General features: G+C 50.0%; 2 protein-coding genes across 6 annotated transcripts in view; both read left to right on the top strand.

Annotated features, from left to right (window-relative positions):
• The first annotated feature begins 2,951 nt into the window (after positions 1-2,951).
• EXOSC2 (exosome component 2) lies at positions 2,952-12,036 on the top strand. 4 transcript variants are annotated; one of them, XR_004984081.2, is made up of 9 exons: positions 2,952-3,106; positions 3,688-3,789; positions 4,721-4,766; positions 4,988-5,077; positions 6,244-6,309; positions 6,762-6,830; positions 7,906-8,082; positions 10,510-10,636; positions 10,871-12,036. XR_004984081.2 is itself a non-coding variant. In XM_036416073.2 (9 exons), the coding sequence occupies exons 1-9, from the start codon at positions 2,985-2,987 to the stop codon at positions 9,515-9,517; spliced, it is 882 nt and encodes a 293-aa protein (XP_036271966.1). In that variant the 5' UTR covers positions 2,952-2,984; the 3' UTR covers positions 9,518-10,376. The 4 variants fall into 4 exon arrangements, 2 of the variants coding, with proteins under 2 accessions (XP_036271966.1, XP_036271967.1); XR_004984080.2 differs by having other exon boundaries at positions 10,510-10,639; positions 10,874-12,036; XM_036416073.2 differs by lacking the exons at positions 10,510-10,636; positions 10,871-12,036 and adding exons at positions 8,646-8,774; positions 9,437-10,376.
• Positions 12,037-13,848: 1,812 nt separating this feature from the next.
• The window catches only part of ABL1 (ABL proto-oncogene 1, non-receptor tyrosine kinase), an 85,985-nt gene continuing 81,007 nt past the window's right edge, over positions 13,849-18,826 (top strand). For both annotated transcript variants that reach the window (XM_036416068.2, XM_036416071.2), the window contains exon 1: positions 13,849-15,384. In XM_036416068.2, the coding sequence (XP_036271961.1) occupies positions 15,249-15,384 (136 nt within the window). In that variant the 5' untranslated portion in view covers positions 13,849-15,248. The remainder of the gene's footprint in view (positions 15,385-18,826) is intronic.

The following is an 18,826-nucleotide window of genomic DNA, read 5'->3' as shown; positions in this document are numbered from 1 at the left end:
TGAGCGCCCTCTGGTGTCATCTCTCCCACCCTCCAGGCATTTCCCGGTGTTTCCGTAGGGCGTTTTGTAAGATACAGAAACTATAATAATATTAATGAAAAGTATAAAATGTATAGAGTTTTCAAGAAACTGTGTTCTACTTCCAGAAAATGGTCACTTTAACGTTGTAAATACTTACCTGAAATGCTATTTACAAAACTGTGGTATATATTATTTGATTGTATATGTATAACTGTAAATACATTTGTACCTCTCTTGTATTCTAAAATAAAAATTACTTGGAGCATTTATCACTTAGCACCTGAACGGGCTGGCACTTTTGTCTACATGAAGAGGGAATATGGTAAGTGCCTGAAAGCTGGCCAGGGGATGGAAGGAGCTGTCCATTGTGCCACCTGTAAGGAAAAATCTGCTGCAAATGGGGTGTCGGCTCGCAAAGAGATGGCACAGTGCAAAGCCACCCGCCTCCAGATTGATTCCACGACACCTGGGCTGACTCCTACTTTCCAGTTGACTCAAATATAGGTCCCATTTAATCACTTCCCCAAAATTTTTACTTACTTTTTTTTTCTATTTTCATGGATAACTTGAAGGAATTCAAGCAGCCAGGAGAGGGGGTGGGGGTAAGATGGGCACCATGTGCCCTCCCGATGCATAGAGTTCCCAAGCGCTCAGATACCCACTTCGGACTTCCTTGAGGAGGACCCAGGAGCAGGGGCCATCAGTGCAGGGCCAGGCCCTGGCTCCTCCCTCCAGGGCAGGTGTGACCGGGCAGTGTGCGTTCACACCTGTGTTCCAGTACCTGCCAGCCATGAGGGTGTCACCCTCTCAGGCTACTGGCGTCCTCCTTTAGCCATATGCGTGTGCACATATACACACACACCTGCAGACGCTGAATGCACACTTGCTCACACAGGCCACTCCCCACTTTGGAGCTGCAGGTGTGTACTCCCCAAACCCCCCACACTTTGGAGGACTGCACCCTAGCAGGTGGAGGCATGGGCAGAAATGTACATTTAGGGTGCTCATTTGCATATCCCCTCTGGGGTTTCCTTCCAGGGGGGCCAGTGGGGGAAGGCACCCTTGGTGCTTCTGCTCCAGCTCCCATCACAAACCTTGCCTTTGCTTTGATACCTCACCACTAGGTTTCTGATGTCTCTGGTGGCCCCTGGCATTACCATCCTCCCACTGCAGCCCCCACCCAGGCATCTAACCAAAGCTTTCTGTCCCGAAACCCCATTCCCTGGATGCAGATGGGTGAGGTAGCCTGCGGTACTCCCCTGGTCCCTCTAAAGATCACAGGGAGCTACCTCCCAGTCTCCAGAACCCACCTGGTGGCAGGAGGCTGTAATTGCAGACTAAATGCATCTGCTAAGTCAGCTGCAGAGATGTCCCCCTGCTGGAGGTACAAGGGTGAGCGGGCAGGGATCTGATCATGAAAAATTTGCGATACTCACTCACAATTCCCTAGAATCTGGAGGCAGTGGGGTCAATCAGGAGGCGGAGGAGCGAGGAGAACTTATGGAAAGGTTCATGAATCCAAACAGCGGCTATGAGAGACCCCAGAGCACCCCTCACTCCTTAAGCCAATGAGGACACAGTGAAAAGACAGCTCTGTGAACCAGGAAGCGAACCCTCACCGGACACCAAACCTGCCAATGTCTTGATCTTGGACTTCTCAAACTCCCAAACTGTCAGAAGTAAATTTCTGTTGTTTATAAGCCACTGGGCCCAGGGTATTTTGATAATAGCCCCAAAACAGACTACACAGAATCCATCATTCTATCGTGACAGGCTCTGTAAATGTGAGTGCTGCGAGAACGGAGGGATTAAGGTTATGTCTATCCCATCGAGGATGAAACTGAATAATGTGAAGACTGTACCTCTTCCTTAGTCAACTGAAACTCCCAGGCCCACCTCCCTAGCGGGCTCAAAGGACACTACCGCCCTCTTATGGTCGAGACTGGCCTTAACAGATGGCCCTTTCTCACACTTGCAGTCACGAGCTTTGCTTAGGTGAAAGAGAGGCTGTCTTTTTGGAGATTTAGCAAACCATCAGTCTATGGGTCTTCAGGAGGCAGCAAGCCGGATTTTGTGAGCACAGTGTACAGGACTGATGCAACTCGTTTCATTCAATCCTCTTGAGGGCCCATGTGCATGAAGAACGGTCCTCTCCGGTTCCCTGGGGTTTATTGTGAACGCTATAAACCACGCAGGGCCAGGGCGAGGGGAAGGGTGGGGAGAAGGGAGGTGGAAGTGCTCCTGTCAAACAGGAAGTGAAGACAGAGTCACAGCACATCTGTCCCTCCGCCAGAGTCCTCAGAACACAGAGAGCACTTCGTTCACGTTTGAGGAAAGATAAGCCAAGAGCTTTGTATCTTGGGCCCGCTTGCCTACCAGATGTACCTGCCTTGCAAGGGTTGAATGTTTTCTCAGTTTCTTGTTTTCACAAAAGAAGTGTTAGAGTAAACCAGCTCCTTCCAAAGTCGCTATGAAAGAACGGAAGCAGCACCCAGAGCTCCGTGTGGGGGTGCAGATGACGGTGGGTGCTGAGCGGAATACTGGCGGCACTAAGGAGCAGCAAGAAAGGGGGCTCTTCTTTCAGTCTGAAAAAGAGAGTTTTCCTCCTGCGCTCATTCACACAATGGAAACCCAGGGGCCATTTCTCAACGACCTCTGACCCTGGTAAACCATCAATTGGACGATGACTGCGAGGCAGTATTGGTAAAAAAAAAAAACACCAACACCATACATGAAATTTTGTTCCCCAGGTACAGACTTCCCGTAGTAAAAATGGCGACGCTGCTCCCTCCTTCCCTTAATCTGAGCCAAACTGTTGCCCACAGCGACCATGGCCGCCAGGCCACGCGTTCCCATTGGCTGCTGCTCCGAGGCCCCGCCCCTCCGAGCGTGGGCCGGGAATCGCGGGCCGGGATCTCGCGGCGCTCGGCCGGGCCGCGCCTGCGCAATTCATTGGCGCCAAGATGGCGATGGAGATGAGGCTGCCGGTGGCTCGCAAGCCTCTTAGCGAGAGTCTGGGCCGCGAGACTAAGAAACACCTGGTGGTGCCAGGGGACACGATCACCACGGACACGGGCTTCATGCGGTGCGTGGGGACCCGGGGACTCGGGGCCGCGAAGGGCGGCCGCGGGGCTCTGCACGTGGCCCGCGGGCCGGAACCTGGGCCTCTGTCCCCGGATACAGCGCCCGCGGGACCCGGGGCACATCTCCGGAGCGTCCCCGCTTTACAAGGCCTCGGGCGTCTGCTCCCTGCATCCGTGTGTCCCCGGGTGCGTTCGTCTCAGACCCTTGAAGCCCTTCTCCGCTGGCCGGGAGAGACAGATGCTAAACAATAAGCACAACAAACAAGCTATTGAGGATGTTCGGTGATGAATCCAGTGGGGGAAATGAAAAGTTGGGCAGACTAAGTGGAATGTGGTTTGGAATACGGTGTGGGTGGAGCAGAGGGGTAGGTGACTGTTTTAAATGGGGCAGCCAGCGTGGGCCCGATGGAAAAAGGGACATTGGTGCAGACCTGAGTGAGACGAGGGGATGTCCATGTAGCTCTTAGAATAGGAGAGAGCAGTGGCACAAAAGTCAGGCTCGAGGGAGGAGGCCCTGGTAGTTGGAGGAATACATTGTTCTTGACAAGTGTTACCTGCTATCCTTTGTGTCTTCTTGCAACAGGGGCCACGGGACTTACATGGGGGAAGAGAAACTTATTGCATCCGTGGCCGGTTCTGTGGAAAGAGTAAACAAGTTGGTCTGTGTGAAAGCTTTGAAAACCAGGTGAGAGCAGAAGGTGTGTATTCTCTTTCCTGTGGCGTCCACCTTGCACAACCAGGCCTTTTCTCCCACGCCGTGCCTCCCACCCCCACCTGCCTGCCCTGGCATTCTGTGGGTCTGCGATTTGGAACATGTATAGGTGGCTAGGCAAGTGTGGGCTTCGAAGATTTCCTCACATTACTTAAAAACAAAAAAACCCCAAAAACTAAGATTCTGAGGTTTTTGGTTTGAGCAACTAACTGTAGGATGGAGTTGTCCTTTACTGAGATGGTGACCTCTGGGAGAGGATCAGTTTGTGATGGAGGAGGGGGAGCTGGAGCTTTGTTGTAGGGGTGTTACATTTGAAAATGCCTGTTAACCGCGCCTATTAGAGATGTTGGTGCCAGCAGTTGCCTGGAGTCGAATTCAGGGGAGTGGTGCAGCCTCGTGCCTTTAGGTGGATGAACTCACAAAGAGGTGAGCGTGGGCTGAACAGAGAAGAGGCCCAAGGCCTGAGCCTTCAGCGTGTCATTGGGATCGGGGCGAAGAGCTGGCAAAGGGCCTGGCAGGAGCCGCCAGTGGGTGCGGGAGACAGTGGGTAGACTGGTTTGGGTGGCGTGCGGTCTCACTCTCCTTTCTCCTCTCGTGGCTGTGCTCTGTCGCCACCAGGAAATACTCCGTGTTTATCATTGTCTGTAGTTAACAAAAGAGAGGTTCAGGCTTCATGAACTGCTGTAGGGAATGTTCGCTGAGGAATAGTTGACGAAGACTGTGTACTCGCAGGAGTGCTTGAAGTGATCAGTGCCTGAGGATAAGTCCCAACAGCATAGTGGTTTGAAGTCACCAAATGTGGTGCCTAATCAGGGCCCTCATCCTGTTGAACTGAAATCTCAATAGCGCTTGGTTTTGTACTCTAGTCTTTTACTGATGGGTCACCATTTGTTTTGTCTTTCAGATACAATGGTGAAGTAGGGGACATCGTGGTGGGGAGGATCACAGAGGTAAAGTCATGTCATCTTGGTCTTTACGTAGTAAAAGCAAGCTGGTGCCGTAATGAATGGGATAGCATTCTGTGCAGTTACGTGAACAAAGAGTCACTGCATTCGGCTCGATGTGACCTGGGGTGTAAACAGTGGCTTGTTATTTGGGGTTATTGGTCACTCGTGTTGCGCAGTCTTGGCCCTGGAGTATGTGTCCAGCTGTGGAATTTCTTTGTTTCTAGGTTCAGCAGAAGAGGTGGAAGGTGGAGACGAACTCCAGGCTGGATTCCGTCTTGCTGCTTTCTTCCATGAACCTTCCAGGAGGAGAGCTGGTGAGGGGCTGCGGCTGGGACTGATTTGCTGCGAGAGCTCTGGTCTCTGCTCCGCCAGAAAGCTCTGTTTTTCATGGGGGTTGCCCGCTTACTCCTGCTTCTCTGCTGGGATGTTTGCTGCCCGATGTCACATAGGCTTTTCCCTTGGCCCACGCCTCCCCAAGTAGGCAGCAATTGGGGTGTAGTGAGATCTGGAGCGTCCATGGGGAGGAACCCCAAAAGGGAGTTGGAAATAAGCTCTCAGAGGCTCGGTGCTTACAGTTTTCCTTCTGGCTTCATCAGCTTTGAAAAGTGTGTTTTGCATTTAGATTTGATTCCAGGAATTGAGTGGCATTGGGTTACTCCAGGCAGCTGCGGCCTTTTGTAAAAGGTCCTGGTTTCCCTTGGGCGAGGTTCTGTGGAGAAGCAGGACAAAGGAGGCGTGACTGAGTTCCTGAAGCTTACAGACTACCAGGGATGTAGATAACCGGCAGTGAAGAGTGTGGGATTGTACAGAGAGGATTAATTTCAGTGAAACACTCATAGGAAAGGTGGGCACTAGAGTTGGTCCTTGAAGGATGGATAGAATTTCAAGGATGAACTGGGGATATCAGAGAGGAAGGGGAATGTGTGAGCAAAGACAGTCAGGCTGGAGGCTGTCCAGTCCTGCTGGAGTGGGCAGGGCTGCCCGGGAAGGTCACTGGGAAAGTAGGCTGGGCTATCTTCGGAGGGTTCTGAACACCATGTCCAGAGCTTTAATACTTCCCAGAGGAGGGAGAAGGAGAAGAGCTGTGGGAAGGTTGTAAGTGGTTGTCACTCTCATCTCCTTGAGGGGCATAGGTTACCTCAGTGGTTGGCAAACTGCGGCTCAAGAGTCACATGCTGTTTGCCGCTCTGTTGACTATTGGGTTTGCCGACCACTGGGATAGGGGCTTAATCACAAGGAGCACCAACAGCTTGTAATTATTGGAATCCAGAGTCTAGGTCAGTGGTTGGCAAACTCATTAGTCAACAGAGCGGCAAACAGCATGTGACTCGCGAGCCGCAGTTTGCCGACCACTGGGTTACCTACACTAGTGTTTGGGTACTGTGACTGCATTTAGAGATCTTGCAGTGAATGAGAAAAGGGAAGCAGGAGCCCTTTCTGTCGGAGCTGACTTCAGTAACGCGTGCCTTTGTGGTTTCAGAGGAGAAGATCTGCAGAAGACGAGCTGGCCATGAGAGGCTTCTTGCAGGAAGGAGACCTCATCAGTGTATCCTGCACCGTGCGCTCCAGCCTCTCTGCTGGTGTGGCGCTGGGAAGTGGGGCTTAAACTGTCTCCCACAGGAGAAGCATCCGCGTCCCAGATGGAGCGTCGGGCTCTCCTGCAGCCCTTCTCCGGGTCCTTAACGCAGGGCGACGCTCCAGCTCTGGTCACAGCTGGGCTGCTCCGTCACTTCTGTGGGTCTTGTAACTGATGTGGCCGTGCTTTAAGCCAGACTCATATCTTCTTAATGACATTAACTTTTACCCCAGGTTGTAGGAAAGGTGTTATTCATAGCAAGATATTCATGGCTAGAGGGTGAGGTTAGGTCATGGTCATGCCCTTCCGGTCCAGGACTGCCCAGCGGGACCGTTGGGTGGGAGGAAAGGATGGGAGAGGGGCCAGGGCAGAGGGGATGCAGATGGCATGAAAAACGTTCGCTCCTTCATCACCCTGGCCAGGCTGAGGTGCAGGCAGTGTTCTCTGACGGAGCTGTTTCCCTGCACACGAGGAGTCTGAAATACGGAAAAGTAAGTTGGGCTCTTGCTGTTCCTGTTTGTCGAACAAGACTTCAGATTCATTTCTGAATCCTCAGAGCCCTGGAGTTCTGACCCAAAGAACCCCAGAAGTTAGGGCCCCAGACCGGCATGCCACACAGTCATGGCCGTAGCGTTGTGGTGGACAACTTTTACCCTTACTTTACTGATGAGCTTTCCTGGCAGGAGCCCCAGGACCGAGGACCCTGCGGCCCTGCTGTCTGCTCCCTCCGGTGGGTGCTGAGCTGGGGCCGGGGCTGGGAGGCAGTTTGGAACAAAGGGAAGTCTCGGACTGATGAAGCAGGAGAGTAACTCAGACAAACGTCTAATCAATAAAATGGATATTATCTTAGAACGATTGTTCACGTGAGCCTCTAAATGAAGTTTTACTGCTTTTCTTCTATCAGGTTACATTATTGATGCTATTTTTTTTTAAATGACAGCTTCCCAAAACAAATTATGACTTGTTAGTATCTTGGCTTTATCTGAATGAAGCTTTTCATTTCCTTCTCTTAATGGAGTGGCTACAGCCAACCACGTTCATGTCCTTAAAGCAGGAGGTGAAAGTTAGCCTGCACACGCTGACCTTTTGGGCCTGGGTACTGCGGACCCTCCCTTGGCGGATGTGGGGTTTGGGCTGTCCTGTCAGAACCAGGGCTGGGCGTGCACCCTTGTCAGTCCCCAGCCCAGTGCTGCACATCTTGTTGGCAAGCTAGGTGGTTGGGGTCAAGGTGCAGCAGACAGCGCTCCTTGGCCTGCAAGAGGCTCCAGCCAGGTCCTCATTGGCCCCAGCTTCTCCAGCAGTCAGCGCACAGCCCTGGCTTAGAATGTGTTGGTTGTGATTGCAAAGGAAAATGGCACAGAAGGATACTGAAAGTCACCTTTCTTGGGATATGTCAACAGTTCCACCTAGAAGTGTTCTCTGAATAATTACTGTACATGTGCAGATGGTGACCCGCAGTTACTAACGAGAAGGACTGATTCCACAATAACTAGGACATGCATTCTGCAATCTGCTTTTCCTCCACCTACTGGTCCCACGTGACTTACGTGTGACGTCTCTCTCCAGCTAGGTCAGGGTGTTCTGGTCCAGGTGTCCCCCTCCCTGGTGAAGCGGCAGAAGACTCACTTCCATGACCTGCCTTGTGGTGCCTCAGTGATTCTGGGTAACAACGGCTTCATCTGGATCTACCCTACCCCTGAGCACAAAGAAGAGGACGCAGGGGGCTTCATTGCAAACCTGGAGGTGCGTAAACACCTCTGTAGCTGTCGGGACAGTGTACTCAGTCTTCCTTCTGCTTCTTAACTATATTATTGCTGTTTTTAACTATATTGCTGTAGTGTGTTAGCTTGAAGTGTTTTGTGAAATTGCTTTGCCCTCTCTGAAGAGATGAGGTCAGCAACAGATGGCAAAGTTGTAGGGTAGTAGCTGAAGAGCCACTGAAGAAGCCTGCCTTTTTTAAAGCCTTGCCTGGGGATATGCTTAAAAAAAAAACAAAGATTTTAGGGAGGGGAGGGGGGCGGAGGAGGGAGAAGGAGAGAAACATCGATGGGTTCTGCCTGTACTCACCCTTAGCAGGAATAGAGTCAGCGGCCTTTCGGTGTATGGGATGATGTGCCAACCCCCTGAGCCACACTGGGCAGGCAAGAAGCCACTTTTGTGAATCCTGCTGGAGTTAGCCTTTTGACTGGTTTGGCGTACCAGAGGGATAACGGAGTTATAAGTGATTTCTGTGGTTTGCTGTGACCGTTCACTTATTTTGGTCCTGTTTCTGTTCCCCTCCCCTTTCCCTCTGCATCCCCTGGCAGCCGGTCTCCCTCACTGATCGAGAGGTGATCTCCCGGCTTCGGAACTGTATCGTCTCGCTGGTAACGCAGAGGATGATGCTCTATGATACCAGCATCCTGTATTGCTACGAGGCATCCCTTCCACATCAGGTACTCCTCCCAGGCTTCCCTTTTCCTCATTGGTCTGGGAGCAGTATTGCATATTTATCTATTTACTCCGTGTCCATCAGGATGAACCGATCGGATGGACAGCCCTAACGAGTGTCTGGAGCTCTCCCCAAGATACCTGTAATAGTCTCAGTGTGTCTAGTGTCACAATAAGGGTTTGGGGCAGGGGTCCTCAAACTTTTTAAAGTGGGGGCCAGATCACGGTCCCTCAGAGAGCTGGAGGGCCAGACTATATGAACTACTAATTCCTACTGTAACACCTCGGCTGCGCTCACTGCCCAAAAAACCTGGCGGGCCGGATCAGACTCCTCTGCGGGCCGCATGTGGCCCGCGGGCCGCAGTTTGAAGACGCCTGGTTTGGAGCGTGAAAGTTATGACAGCAACCCTCTGGACTTCACCTTGCCCATTCCATTTTCAGCTCTCTGTTTAGTGAGTGCTGGAAACCTATCTTATTCTTCTCAGCTGTATCCCAGAGAACCTTCTAGCAGATCGTATCCTGTAATACTTAGCCTCTGATAAATGAAACAGAAAGAACGATAGAAGGCTTGTGTTAACCATGCCTGCTTTCTGCATTCGGCCTGATTTGATGGCCTGCTTGTGGTTGGTTTCTTTTCTGAATAAATACTTTTTCCTTTCTTTTTCAGATTAAAGACATCTTAAAGCCAGAAATAATGGAAGAAATTGTGATGGAAACGCGTCAGAGACTTTTAGAACAAGAGGGATAAGCAGAAGCATCTGAAGGCCAGGACTGTGTACCTGACAGAGCAGTTCTTGAAAGTGAAGATCCGAGCTGTAGTTCCGTGTGTGGCTCCGAAACCCATCCTGGACGTACGTTGGGCTGCCTCCGGACAGACCTGCTTGCTTCTGTTCGAAAGCCAAACCTGGGACAGGTGACCTGTGCTGCCTGCCCCTTGGGCTGCCTGCAGATCCTAGCACTTCGGTGGTTTGTGGTCTTTAAAAGTACACAGTGTTCCAAGTGGACTCCCATCCTGGAATAATACAAAGACTCCTTCCTTTTCTACTTAACCATCAATCCATAAAGCACAGTGCCTCAAGAAATTGCCTGAATAGCTCGGCTGGTATGGCTTAGTGGTTGGGCATTGACCCATGAACCAAGGAGTCCCTGGTTGGATTCCTGGTCAGGGCATATGTCCAGGTTGCAGGTTTGATCTCCAGTAGGGGGCATGCAGGAGACAGCCAATGGAAGTCTCCCTCTCTCATCAATGTTTCTATCTCTCTCTCTAAAATCAATAAAGCAAAAACAACAACAATAAAAATGGCTACTTGACCCCAAATTGTCTGTTTTGGCTTCCATTCCCACCTCCTCTGCTGTACAAGTACAACCTTGAAGAATATAGTTGGTAAGTTAGCCCAGCAGTCAATAAACTTAACCAAGCAGCCTTTTGCTGGGTTGGAATCTTCCCTTCGCATGTTCCTCCTACTGGTAGATTCAAGGGCATCCACACCAGGCTGCCGTCTGTCCTGCCATTGAGGGTGATTTGTAAGAAGTTGAATTATTGATGATAGAATGAATGTTTTGGGTGTTCCTCCTATAATTGAAGTAGCAATGCATTAACTTCTTTTTTTTTTTAATTGATTTTTAGGGAGGAAGAGGGAGAGAAATACTAATCTGTTGCCTCCCACATTTGCCTCTACCTGGGTGTGTGTCCTGACGGGATGGAACCTGCCCCTTTTGGTGTATGGCATCCCCCAGCAGCCTGTCTCCCTTACTGAGCAAGAGGATCTCCCGGCTTTGGAGATCACTAATTGAGCCGCACTGGCCAGGGCAAGATGCTGACGTTATTAAGAAATGCCAGAATTCCTGTGCACTGGTTTGTCTGATGTAAAATAAAAAAATGGTGCTGGGACCGGTTTGGCTCAGTGGATAGAGTGTCGGCCTGCGGACTGAAAGGTCCTGGGTTCGATTCCGGTCAAGGACATGTACCTTGGTTGTGGGCACATCTCCGGTGTGGGATGTGCAAGAGGCAGCTGGTCGATGTTTCTCATCGACATTTCTAACTCTGTCCCTCTCAATTCCTCTGTGTAAAATCAATAAAATGTATTTAATAAAATAAAATTTTAAAAAATGGTTTAAAGGCACTGTTTCTGTTCTTGTGTCCTTTGTAATACTTGAGAACTGAGTACAGTTGAAGGAGGACATAGCAGATAAACATTCTGCCAGAGGCTCTAACTACTGAGGTCACCTAATAAAAATTTAAACCTAGGAGAGTTTCAATGGTGGTAACATGGAACACTGTTTTTGACAATTTTGAATAAAGTTTGGCTGTTTTTCATTAAGTGATATATATATATATTCAATATATTTTTATTGATTTTCAGAGAGGAAGGGATGGCAGAGAGAAATATCAATAATGAGACAATAGGCTGCCTCCTGCACACCCCCTACTGGGGATTGAGCCCACAATCCAGGCAAGTGCCCTGATAGGGAATTGAAAAGTGATTTCCTGGTTCATAGGTCGAGACACCACAGAGCCACATCAGCCAGGCATAAAGGGTATATTTCTTGTTTATAATACTCAATAGACAATTTTTAAATATCTCATTCTTTTTCTGTTCCAAGTGTATCAGTTGTTTTGAGGAGTTTGCAGACAACTGAATATTCTACAGGCTGTTGCAACTTAGGTTTGCTTACCTGTCATTTTTGAGAACACAGGCCAGGCCATATGCCTCTTGAGAGAAGGGAATAAAAGATGGGAGCTCGAGTCCCTGGTTTGGTTTGGTTTTAACCAAGGCCATATGTGAGCTTATTGAAAGTTATTCTTCTCAATGAACCATCCCGAGCTGCCAACCTATGCTGTTCAGTATCTGCTGAAGGGTGGTACCTCAGAGTAGAAATAAGAGGGCTAAAGCACCTTTTAGTGGTTATTTTCTGTGGCCCACTAGAGGGCGCCCTTGTTAAGTATATTCTAGCGGGCGGAAGAAATGGAATAAACTGAACGGAATAGGATAGATGAATTACACCGGTACTGAAGCCCTTTAGCAATTTGGTGGATCTATTGTCAGGATTTCCTGGGCTCTGTTTCAAGTTCTCAAAATATTCTACAGTGTTCTACACGGGGTAAAAAAGTATATTGAATCTCTAAAAATATAGACTGGGCTTGGGGCTCACCTAAAATTAGAAAATGGCTAAAGTAGAGAATGGAGATTTGGGATAAGTGTTTAGATTAAGTACAGCTGGCCTCTATACTGACTTTCATAAAACAATTTCAATTTTTGTGGAAAATCAAGATCTCATTTGATCCTCCTGATAGCCTTGTAAAGTTGGCAGAAATGACTCCATTTAAAAGTGAAGAAAGTGATTCATGGAGTTAAATGACTGGATTAAGCCCATTAACAACTAATGAGAAATAGCTTTAAGCTTTAGAGATGTATCAGAGCAATCCAGGGTAGCCTAAGACCATCGGAAAACACAGATATTTACATTATGATTCATTAATAGTAGCAAAATTACAGTTACAAAGTAGCAACGAAAATACAATAATTTTATGGTTGGGGGTCACCACAACATGAGGAACTGTATTAAAGGGTTGAGACATTAAAAAGGTTGAGAACCACTGCATGGGTATATAAAGGAATATGGGTCTTCAAGTTTTAAGAATGATCTGCAAGCCAGGACCAAGTTTGTCAGCCAGATTGTTTTGTGACAGAGCAAAGATTAAACCAAATAACGTGAATATAAATTCTAGCTCTGAATCTGTGCACAAATTTTCTCTCATGTGCTTCACATTCATTCCCTCCAGGTGGCTATTTCTTGAAGTCTATGTAAAAACATAATTTCCCAATCCAGCAGAAATATTCCCAAGATACATACAAGACCTACAATTTGGCTGTGGTTTTCCCCTAATATCAGTGGCAACTTATTAAAAAATCAGTGTCTAATGAGGCCAACACTTGTTTGATACTGAAAACCATGGGTTTTGGAGCAACATCAACTGGACTCAAATCGTGACTTTGTCACATGCTAAGCAAGTGACCTTGGGTAAGTCACGTTTCTGAAGTTTTTCCCAGCTGTATAATGGGAATATTTCATGCCTTATTGGGCTTTAGTGAGGATTAAATGAGATAATACAGTTTATGAAAAGCATAGCAGTGCCTGGTGTACAGTAGGCGCTGTGGTGAGTGGATCCTCTTAGAAATGGGTGTACAGTGACTTGGTCAGGTGCACCATGGGAGACATGGAGAGTAAAGAGTAGGGAACCAGGGTGCCTTTTAGTTGCTGAACATGGGTTCTGACAGGTGTGGGCTTGTGTCTGGGTCATTGGGCAGTTCTGCAGGCCTGGTGCCAACAGGCCGCGCAATTTCTGGGCTTACACGGTGGCTGTTTTCATGTGAATACATGTACACCTGTGAAATGAGGTTTTATGGTAAAGGTTCCTCTTAAGCATCTGTGATTGCGCCTGGCTTAGCCTCTGAGCGGCTCCTGATGCTCCAAACTACAAAGAAACAATGAATTCTCTAGCAATATGTCGGATGCTTTCCAGTCATTTTTTTCCCCGCTAGTTCTAATATTTATACTTCTTGGGGAAACGGTGGAAATTTAGGGTCGGGGAGTGGGCACCAAAAACCTTGGTTTCCAGGAGGGAGCCAAATTTTCTCAAAGAGCCTCAAGGAAGTAATCCAACTCCGGTTCTGGGAAAATCCAAACCATGGTTTTCTCCTTGCTTTGGTTCCTCGCGGGTCTTTCAACTCGCGCAGGGGAGAAAGTTGGCCAGCCCGAGCGAGACCGGCTAGAGTCCACCGGCTCCCAGGAGGGTGGGACCGGAACTCAGGAGCCTGGGCAGAGGGCAAGAAGTCGAGGGTGCGCGAGGACAGGTGGGGGGGGGGCGGGGAGGAGAGGCGGGGAAGGAGGGCTATGGGACCACAGTTCCCGACATGCCCTGCGGGCTGCGCCGAAAACGGTTGGCTGGGAGCTCTAGCTTTACTGCTCCTGTCAGCCAATAGGACGCAGGGGGGAGACATGACCCGGATTCTCGGGGACCAATGGTGAGGCAGGGGAGGCGGGCGCTTCCTTACTATTCACCGTGCCCTCGGAAAAATCCCATTGCCGTGGTTGGGCCGGGGCGGGCTCTGGCGGGCACCGGGGGCTGAGCGGGAAGGTGTGGCGGCGCCGCGAAAACGGCGCCTGGAGGGTCCCGGTCCCCGTGCGGCGCGCGCGGGACGCCGCTGGGGGCGGGGCCGGAGGCGGGGCCTGGCCTCGTTGTGGAGCGGCTCGTAATCCATCATGGCGGCCGCGGGGGTCAGTGTCCGTTCCTGAGCCGCGCCGGAGCCGGAGCCGGTCCCGGGTCCTGCAGCTGAGGAGCAGCGCCGCTGTCCACGGCCCCTACCTGCGGGGCGCGGCCGGGCCCCGCGGCGGAGCCCGGGGGATGTGACTGCCTGGCGGCTGCGGCGACGTCCGGGGCCGGGGGAGGGGGTGTCTCGGGCAGAGACCCCCGGGCTCGGGGCAGCTGAGGCGGCCGGGCCTCCTCCCCGCTTCGCCGCCTGCCCCCTGCGAAGCCCCGCGAGCCTCTGGGCCCTCAGAGCCCTGCGCCGGCTCTGGGACCCTGGGGGTGGTCTCCCGCCCCCGGACCCGGGGCGCCCGGCTTCCTGAGGCGACGGGGAGCGTCGCCCCGGAGTCACCGCCCGCGCCGCGCCCGGCCGCCTCCCCCTCCCCCTCCAGCCGCCCCTTCGTCCGACTCCCGGCCCCTCGTTTGGCCTCGAACTCCCCACCCCCCTTCCATTCAAACCCCCTCCCTGCTGTCCAGGCCCCTCCACCCCTTCTCCCCAGGCTGCTCCGGGAGCCTCCATGCCCTGACTTCTCCCAATGTCACCGACGGCGCCCCTCGCCTCAGCCCTGCCCAAAACTTCCATGCGGAGGAAGAGTCTGGACTCGTTTCACAGGCCTTTTAAAAAGCGGCCCTACGAGTTGCCGGCCGTGCACTCCTCCTCGGCGGAGCCCGGGGCCCGCGCCCGCTGAGCCCTCCGGACGCGGGGCGGCGGGAGGCCTGTCCGCGGATGGAGAAGCGGCCGGGGGCGGCTGACCTCCGCAGGGAAGGTTCTGGAGCAGCCTCCGAGGACGACCCACGGCTCCTTTGCGTGTGGGAACCAGCGCGATGACCTGGGCAGTCGCCCTGGTGCAGCAGCATCTCCTGTGAATCTCTCCGGTGAGGCGTTCCTCCTGGAAAGAAACCTGTCGTTCAGCCAGTAAAAAGGACACTTACAACCAAGCAACTTTTGGGGGGCGTTGCAGTGACTGCGGATTGACAGACTGCGAGCATAGCGGACCCCTGTTTGCACAGGCCGCCTGGGCTGGGAGGTGTTCAGTGACTGCCCTCCGCCCTGACTCGCGGGCATCGGGGGGTGTGAAACCCCACGTGGAACGTGGGCCGTTGTCCTGAGCTCACGGGCCATTCTGAGACCGCGGACCCTCTTCTGGAAAGGGGCACCTATCCTTACTTTATGGGGCAGCAGCCTGGAAAAGTCCTTGGGGACCAGAGGAGGCCGAGCTTGCCTGCCCTGCACTTCATCAAGGTAGCAGGCAAGAAGGAGTCACCCCGGCACGGCGGGCCGCCCTGCAATGTGTTCGTGGAACATGGTGAGTGCTCGGCCGCCGCGGGACCAGCTCGGGGAGCGCAGGGGGCGGTGAACGGCGGCACTCGCGCTGGCTCCTTCCTGGGCTCCTTAGGACTCTGCTACTGTAGCTCTCTCGGTTTCTTTGGAGGAGAAAAGGTTGCTTGGGTGGGGAGGGGACGTCCTCATTCAGTATTTTTTTTGTTACTTGTTTCTTGTCTGGCTCTCGCCGGCTGTCGGTTGACCTTGGACAAGCCATTTTACTCTGCCAGCTTCCTGAGGAGGCTGGGCTCCTGCTTTCCCAGGATCCACAGTCCACCATTGTGCTCCAGCCCGAGGCGCGGGCTCTTCCCCTCAGGTGCACAGGTCCTTTTCCCCTTCAGCTGCAGGGAGCTTTGGCCAAAAGCTTAAGAATCGCGGGCCCTGGTTGGCCCTGACGGCCGTGCCCTTCTCCGTCATAAGCACTCCCTTTGGGGTCTGGGAAAAGTCAAGCGGGGAGCAGCATTCCATGGGACTGGTGTCCAGCCTCCAGTTATTTACCTTGTGCAGGGGTCGTCCTTTCCCAGGGATGGAGTGAAAGTTCCTCCTCCACTGACCCTGTTTCAGATGGCATTTGGGGCAAAAAAGGTGTCTCTGACATTTTTTGGGACATAGTTGGCATTTGAGTTCTGGCAGTGCATGTTACTCTTCACTTCTAGTAATTCTGTGTGAAGTTGTTTTTATTTTTTCCTTTTTAAAATTATTATCTGTGTACATACCTTACCTCCCCCTCCCCTCCCCCTCCCCCCGTGAAGTGTTTTGTTTTTTTAAAATATATTTTATTGATTTTTTACAGAGAGGAAGGGAGAGGGATAGAGAGCGGGGATGTGCCCTCAACCAAGGCACATGCCCCAGACAGGAATTGAACCCGGGACCTTTCAGTCCGCAGGCCGACGCTCTATCCACTGAGCCAAACAGGTTTCAGCTCTGTGTGAAGTTTTAAGTAAGGGTCAGCTTAGAAGATGACTGTAATGGGTGGGATTAATTAGGGTCCTCTTTATAGATACACTTGCAGCCTGACATTTTCCAGATTGGTACTTTATATTAAAACTAGAGACTCATTGCATGACATTTGTGCAAGAGTAGGCCTTCTCTCTGGTACCCCGGACCAGGGCTTCCCTCTGGCCACCTGCAGGCACCTGAGACCCAGGCTTTCCTCACAGCCCCGGCTTCATCCGGAAGGACATCTGGAAGGACGTCCGGTCTGATTAGCATATTATGCTTTTATTATTATAGATATTGGTTGAGTCCACTGATTCTATAAGCAAAGGTGTGTGCAAGTGGCATATACTTTAAAATTCAACCATAAATACCTCTTAACCATGGATGACTACAATAAACAAAGGTCTCTGTTCATTGAATTTGCACTTGACAGTTGAGGTTTTGACTTTCTTACAGAAAAATATTGACCTTATCTAATTGTTCCGGGTACTTGGGTTTTACTTTGCTTAAAACATTTGGTTATATTTTAGCATTGGTTTTAGACAGGCAAATATGGTAATGTGTTATGTTCTGGTGCTTCCCCAATTCAGCATTTGTAAAGTGAATTCTTTGCATTTTAAAATGCTGGTGAAATAGGAAAATTGGTTCAGACTTTCAGGAGAGCTTTGACCAAACTCAGGATTTAAAGTGTATATAGCAATGAGCCAGTAAAATCTCACTCTTGGGAAACTATCCCAGTACAGAACAGTATAGTCCCTAGATGTTCCTAATATACCCCTTTGGGGGCCCAGGGTTAAAACAGTTTACATATTAATGCAATACCAAGATGTTACTGTACTCTGCATGAATGGTGCAAAAGTAATGTGTGAATCAAGGCTGTGGTACCTAACTGCTAGTTTACTGGTAGGCATGTATGCATGCTGTGCACCCATAGTTTTTTAAAAAAAGACTTTCACTTAAGAATGTCCTTGGTGAAGTAGCAAAAACTGTTAATTTGATCCTTGTGTATATGTATTTAATATCCTGTGGGATGAAATGGGAATTCACAGTGCTTTTCTGTTGTGTATTGATTATCTCTAGGCAGAGCATTGGGGCAGTTGTTTGAGTTGCAGTCTGAACTAGTGCTTATATCATGGACTATCATTTTTACTTGAAACTATGATGAAAAACGACGACTGACAAATGATGGTTATTCAGAGTTAACATATAAAAGAGTCTTTCAAAGAAAACAACTGGTAGTATCTGTTGCCAAAGATAAAAATTTTAGCTTTCCAGCAAAAAATAGATTGTGGAAATAATCATATCTTATAGAGATTGGTGATACTATTTATAAATGTGGTATTTTGATATCCTTCTGTATAATAACTTAATATTCTAAGTGTCCAGTCAACCTGTTGGCTGTTCAACCAAAGAGTAATATGCTAATTATATGCTAAGGCCGCTCAACTGCTTACTATGATGTGCAATGACCACCAGGGGGCAGACAGTTGACGGGTCAGTCAATCTCTATGATGTGCAATAACCACCAGGGGGGCAGACAGTTGACCGGTTGACCAGTTGCTATGACATGCACTGACCACCAGGGGGCAGATGCTCTGACCAGTAGGTTAGCTTACTGCTGGTGTTCAGCCAATTAGGACTGAGTGAGCCGGGCTGGACATACCCTGGAGCCCTGCCTCGGTCCCTCCCTGGCTGGCTAACCTCCTGCATCCCTCCCCGGGCCTGATTGTGCATTGGTGGGGTCCCTTGGCCTGGCCTGCACCCTCTCGCAATCTGGAACCCCTCGGGGCATGTTGGAAAGCCAGTTTCGACCCAATCCTGCAGGCCACGCTGCGGGACCCCACTGGTGCACAAATTCATGCACTGGGCCTCTAGTCTTATAATCAAATGTATTATTTGGAAGATCTACATAATTCAGTGAATCACTCTTTTCTAAATGATTTACACATGATATTATAAAATCACATACAGGTAAAAGATTCATTCAAGATATAAGATGGACCAATGAATTTTTATGTAACAATACCAAAGTTCATTGTTACAGTTTTAGATTCTACATTACAGCTAACCTTAGGAAACTACCAGTTACCAAGTTTTGGTGTAGCTTCAAAGAATATCTATAGTTATCTAAAAATAGGTTGAAACATTTATTTTTCAGTTATAATAAGAACATTTATTTTTAAATGAATAATTAAAAATTTTCAGTTTAAACTTCTAGAATGATAAATAATGATGAGATAAGCTATACAAACAAAAACTCTTCAGGGTCCTCAATAATTTTCCAGAGTGTCAAAGAGGTTTGAGGAAAAAAAAGTTTGCCTTAGCTGGTTTGGCTCCGTGGATAGAGCGTTGGCCTGCTGACTGAACGTTCCCAGGTTTGATTCTGGTCAAGGCCATATGCCGGGGCTGTGGGCTCGATCCCCAGTAGGGAGCATGCAATAGCCAGCCGATCCATGATTCTCATTATTTATGTTTCTATCTCTCTC

Source organism: Pipistrellus kuhlii, unplaced genomic scaffold (genome assembly GCF_014108245.1).
Source record: "Pipistrellus kuhlii isolate mPipKuh1 unplaced genomic scaffold, mPipKuh1.p scaffold_m20_p_53, whole genome shotgun sequence".
Taxonomy (NCBI): Eukaryota; Metazoa; Chordata; class Mammalia; order Chiroptera; family Vespertilionidae; genus Pipistrellus; species Pipistrellus kuhlii.
The sequence above is the reverse complement of the archived record's forward strand: the minus strand, read 5'-3'. Positions and strand labels throughout refer to the sequence as shown.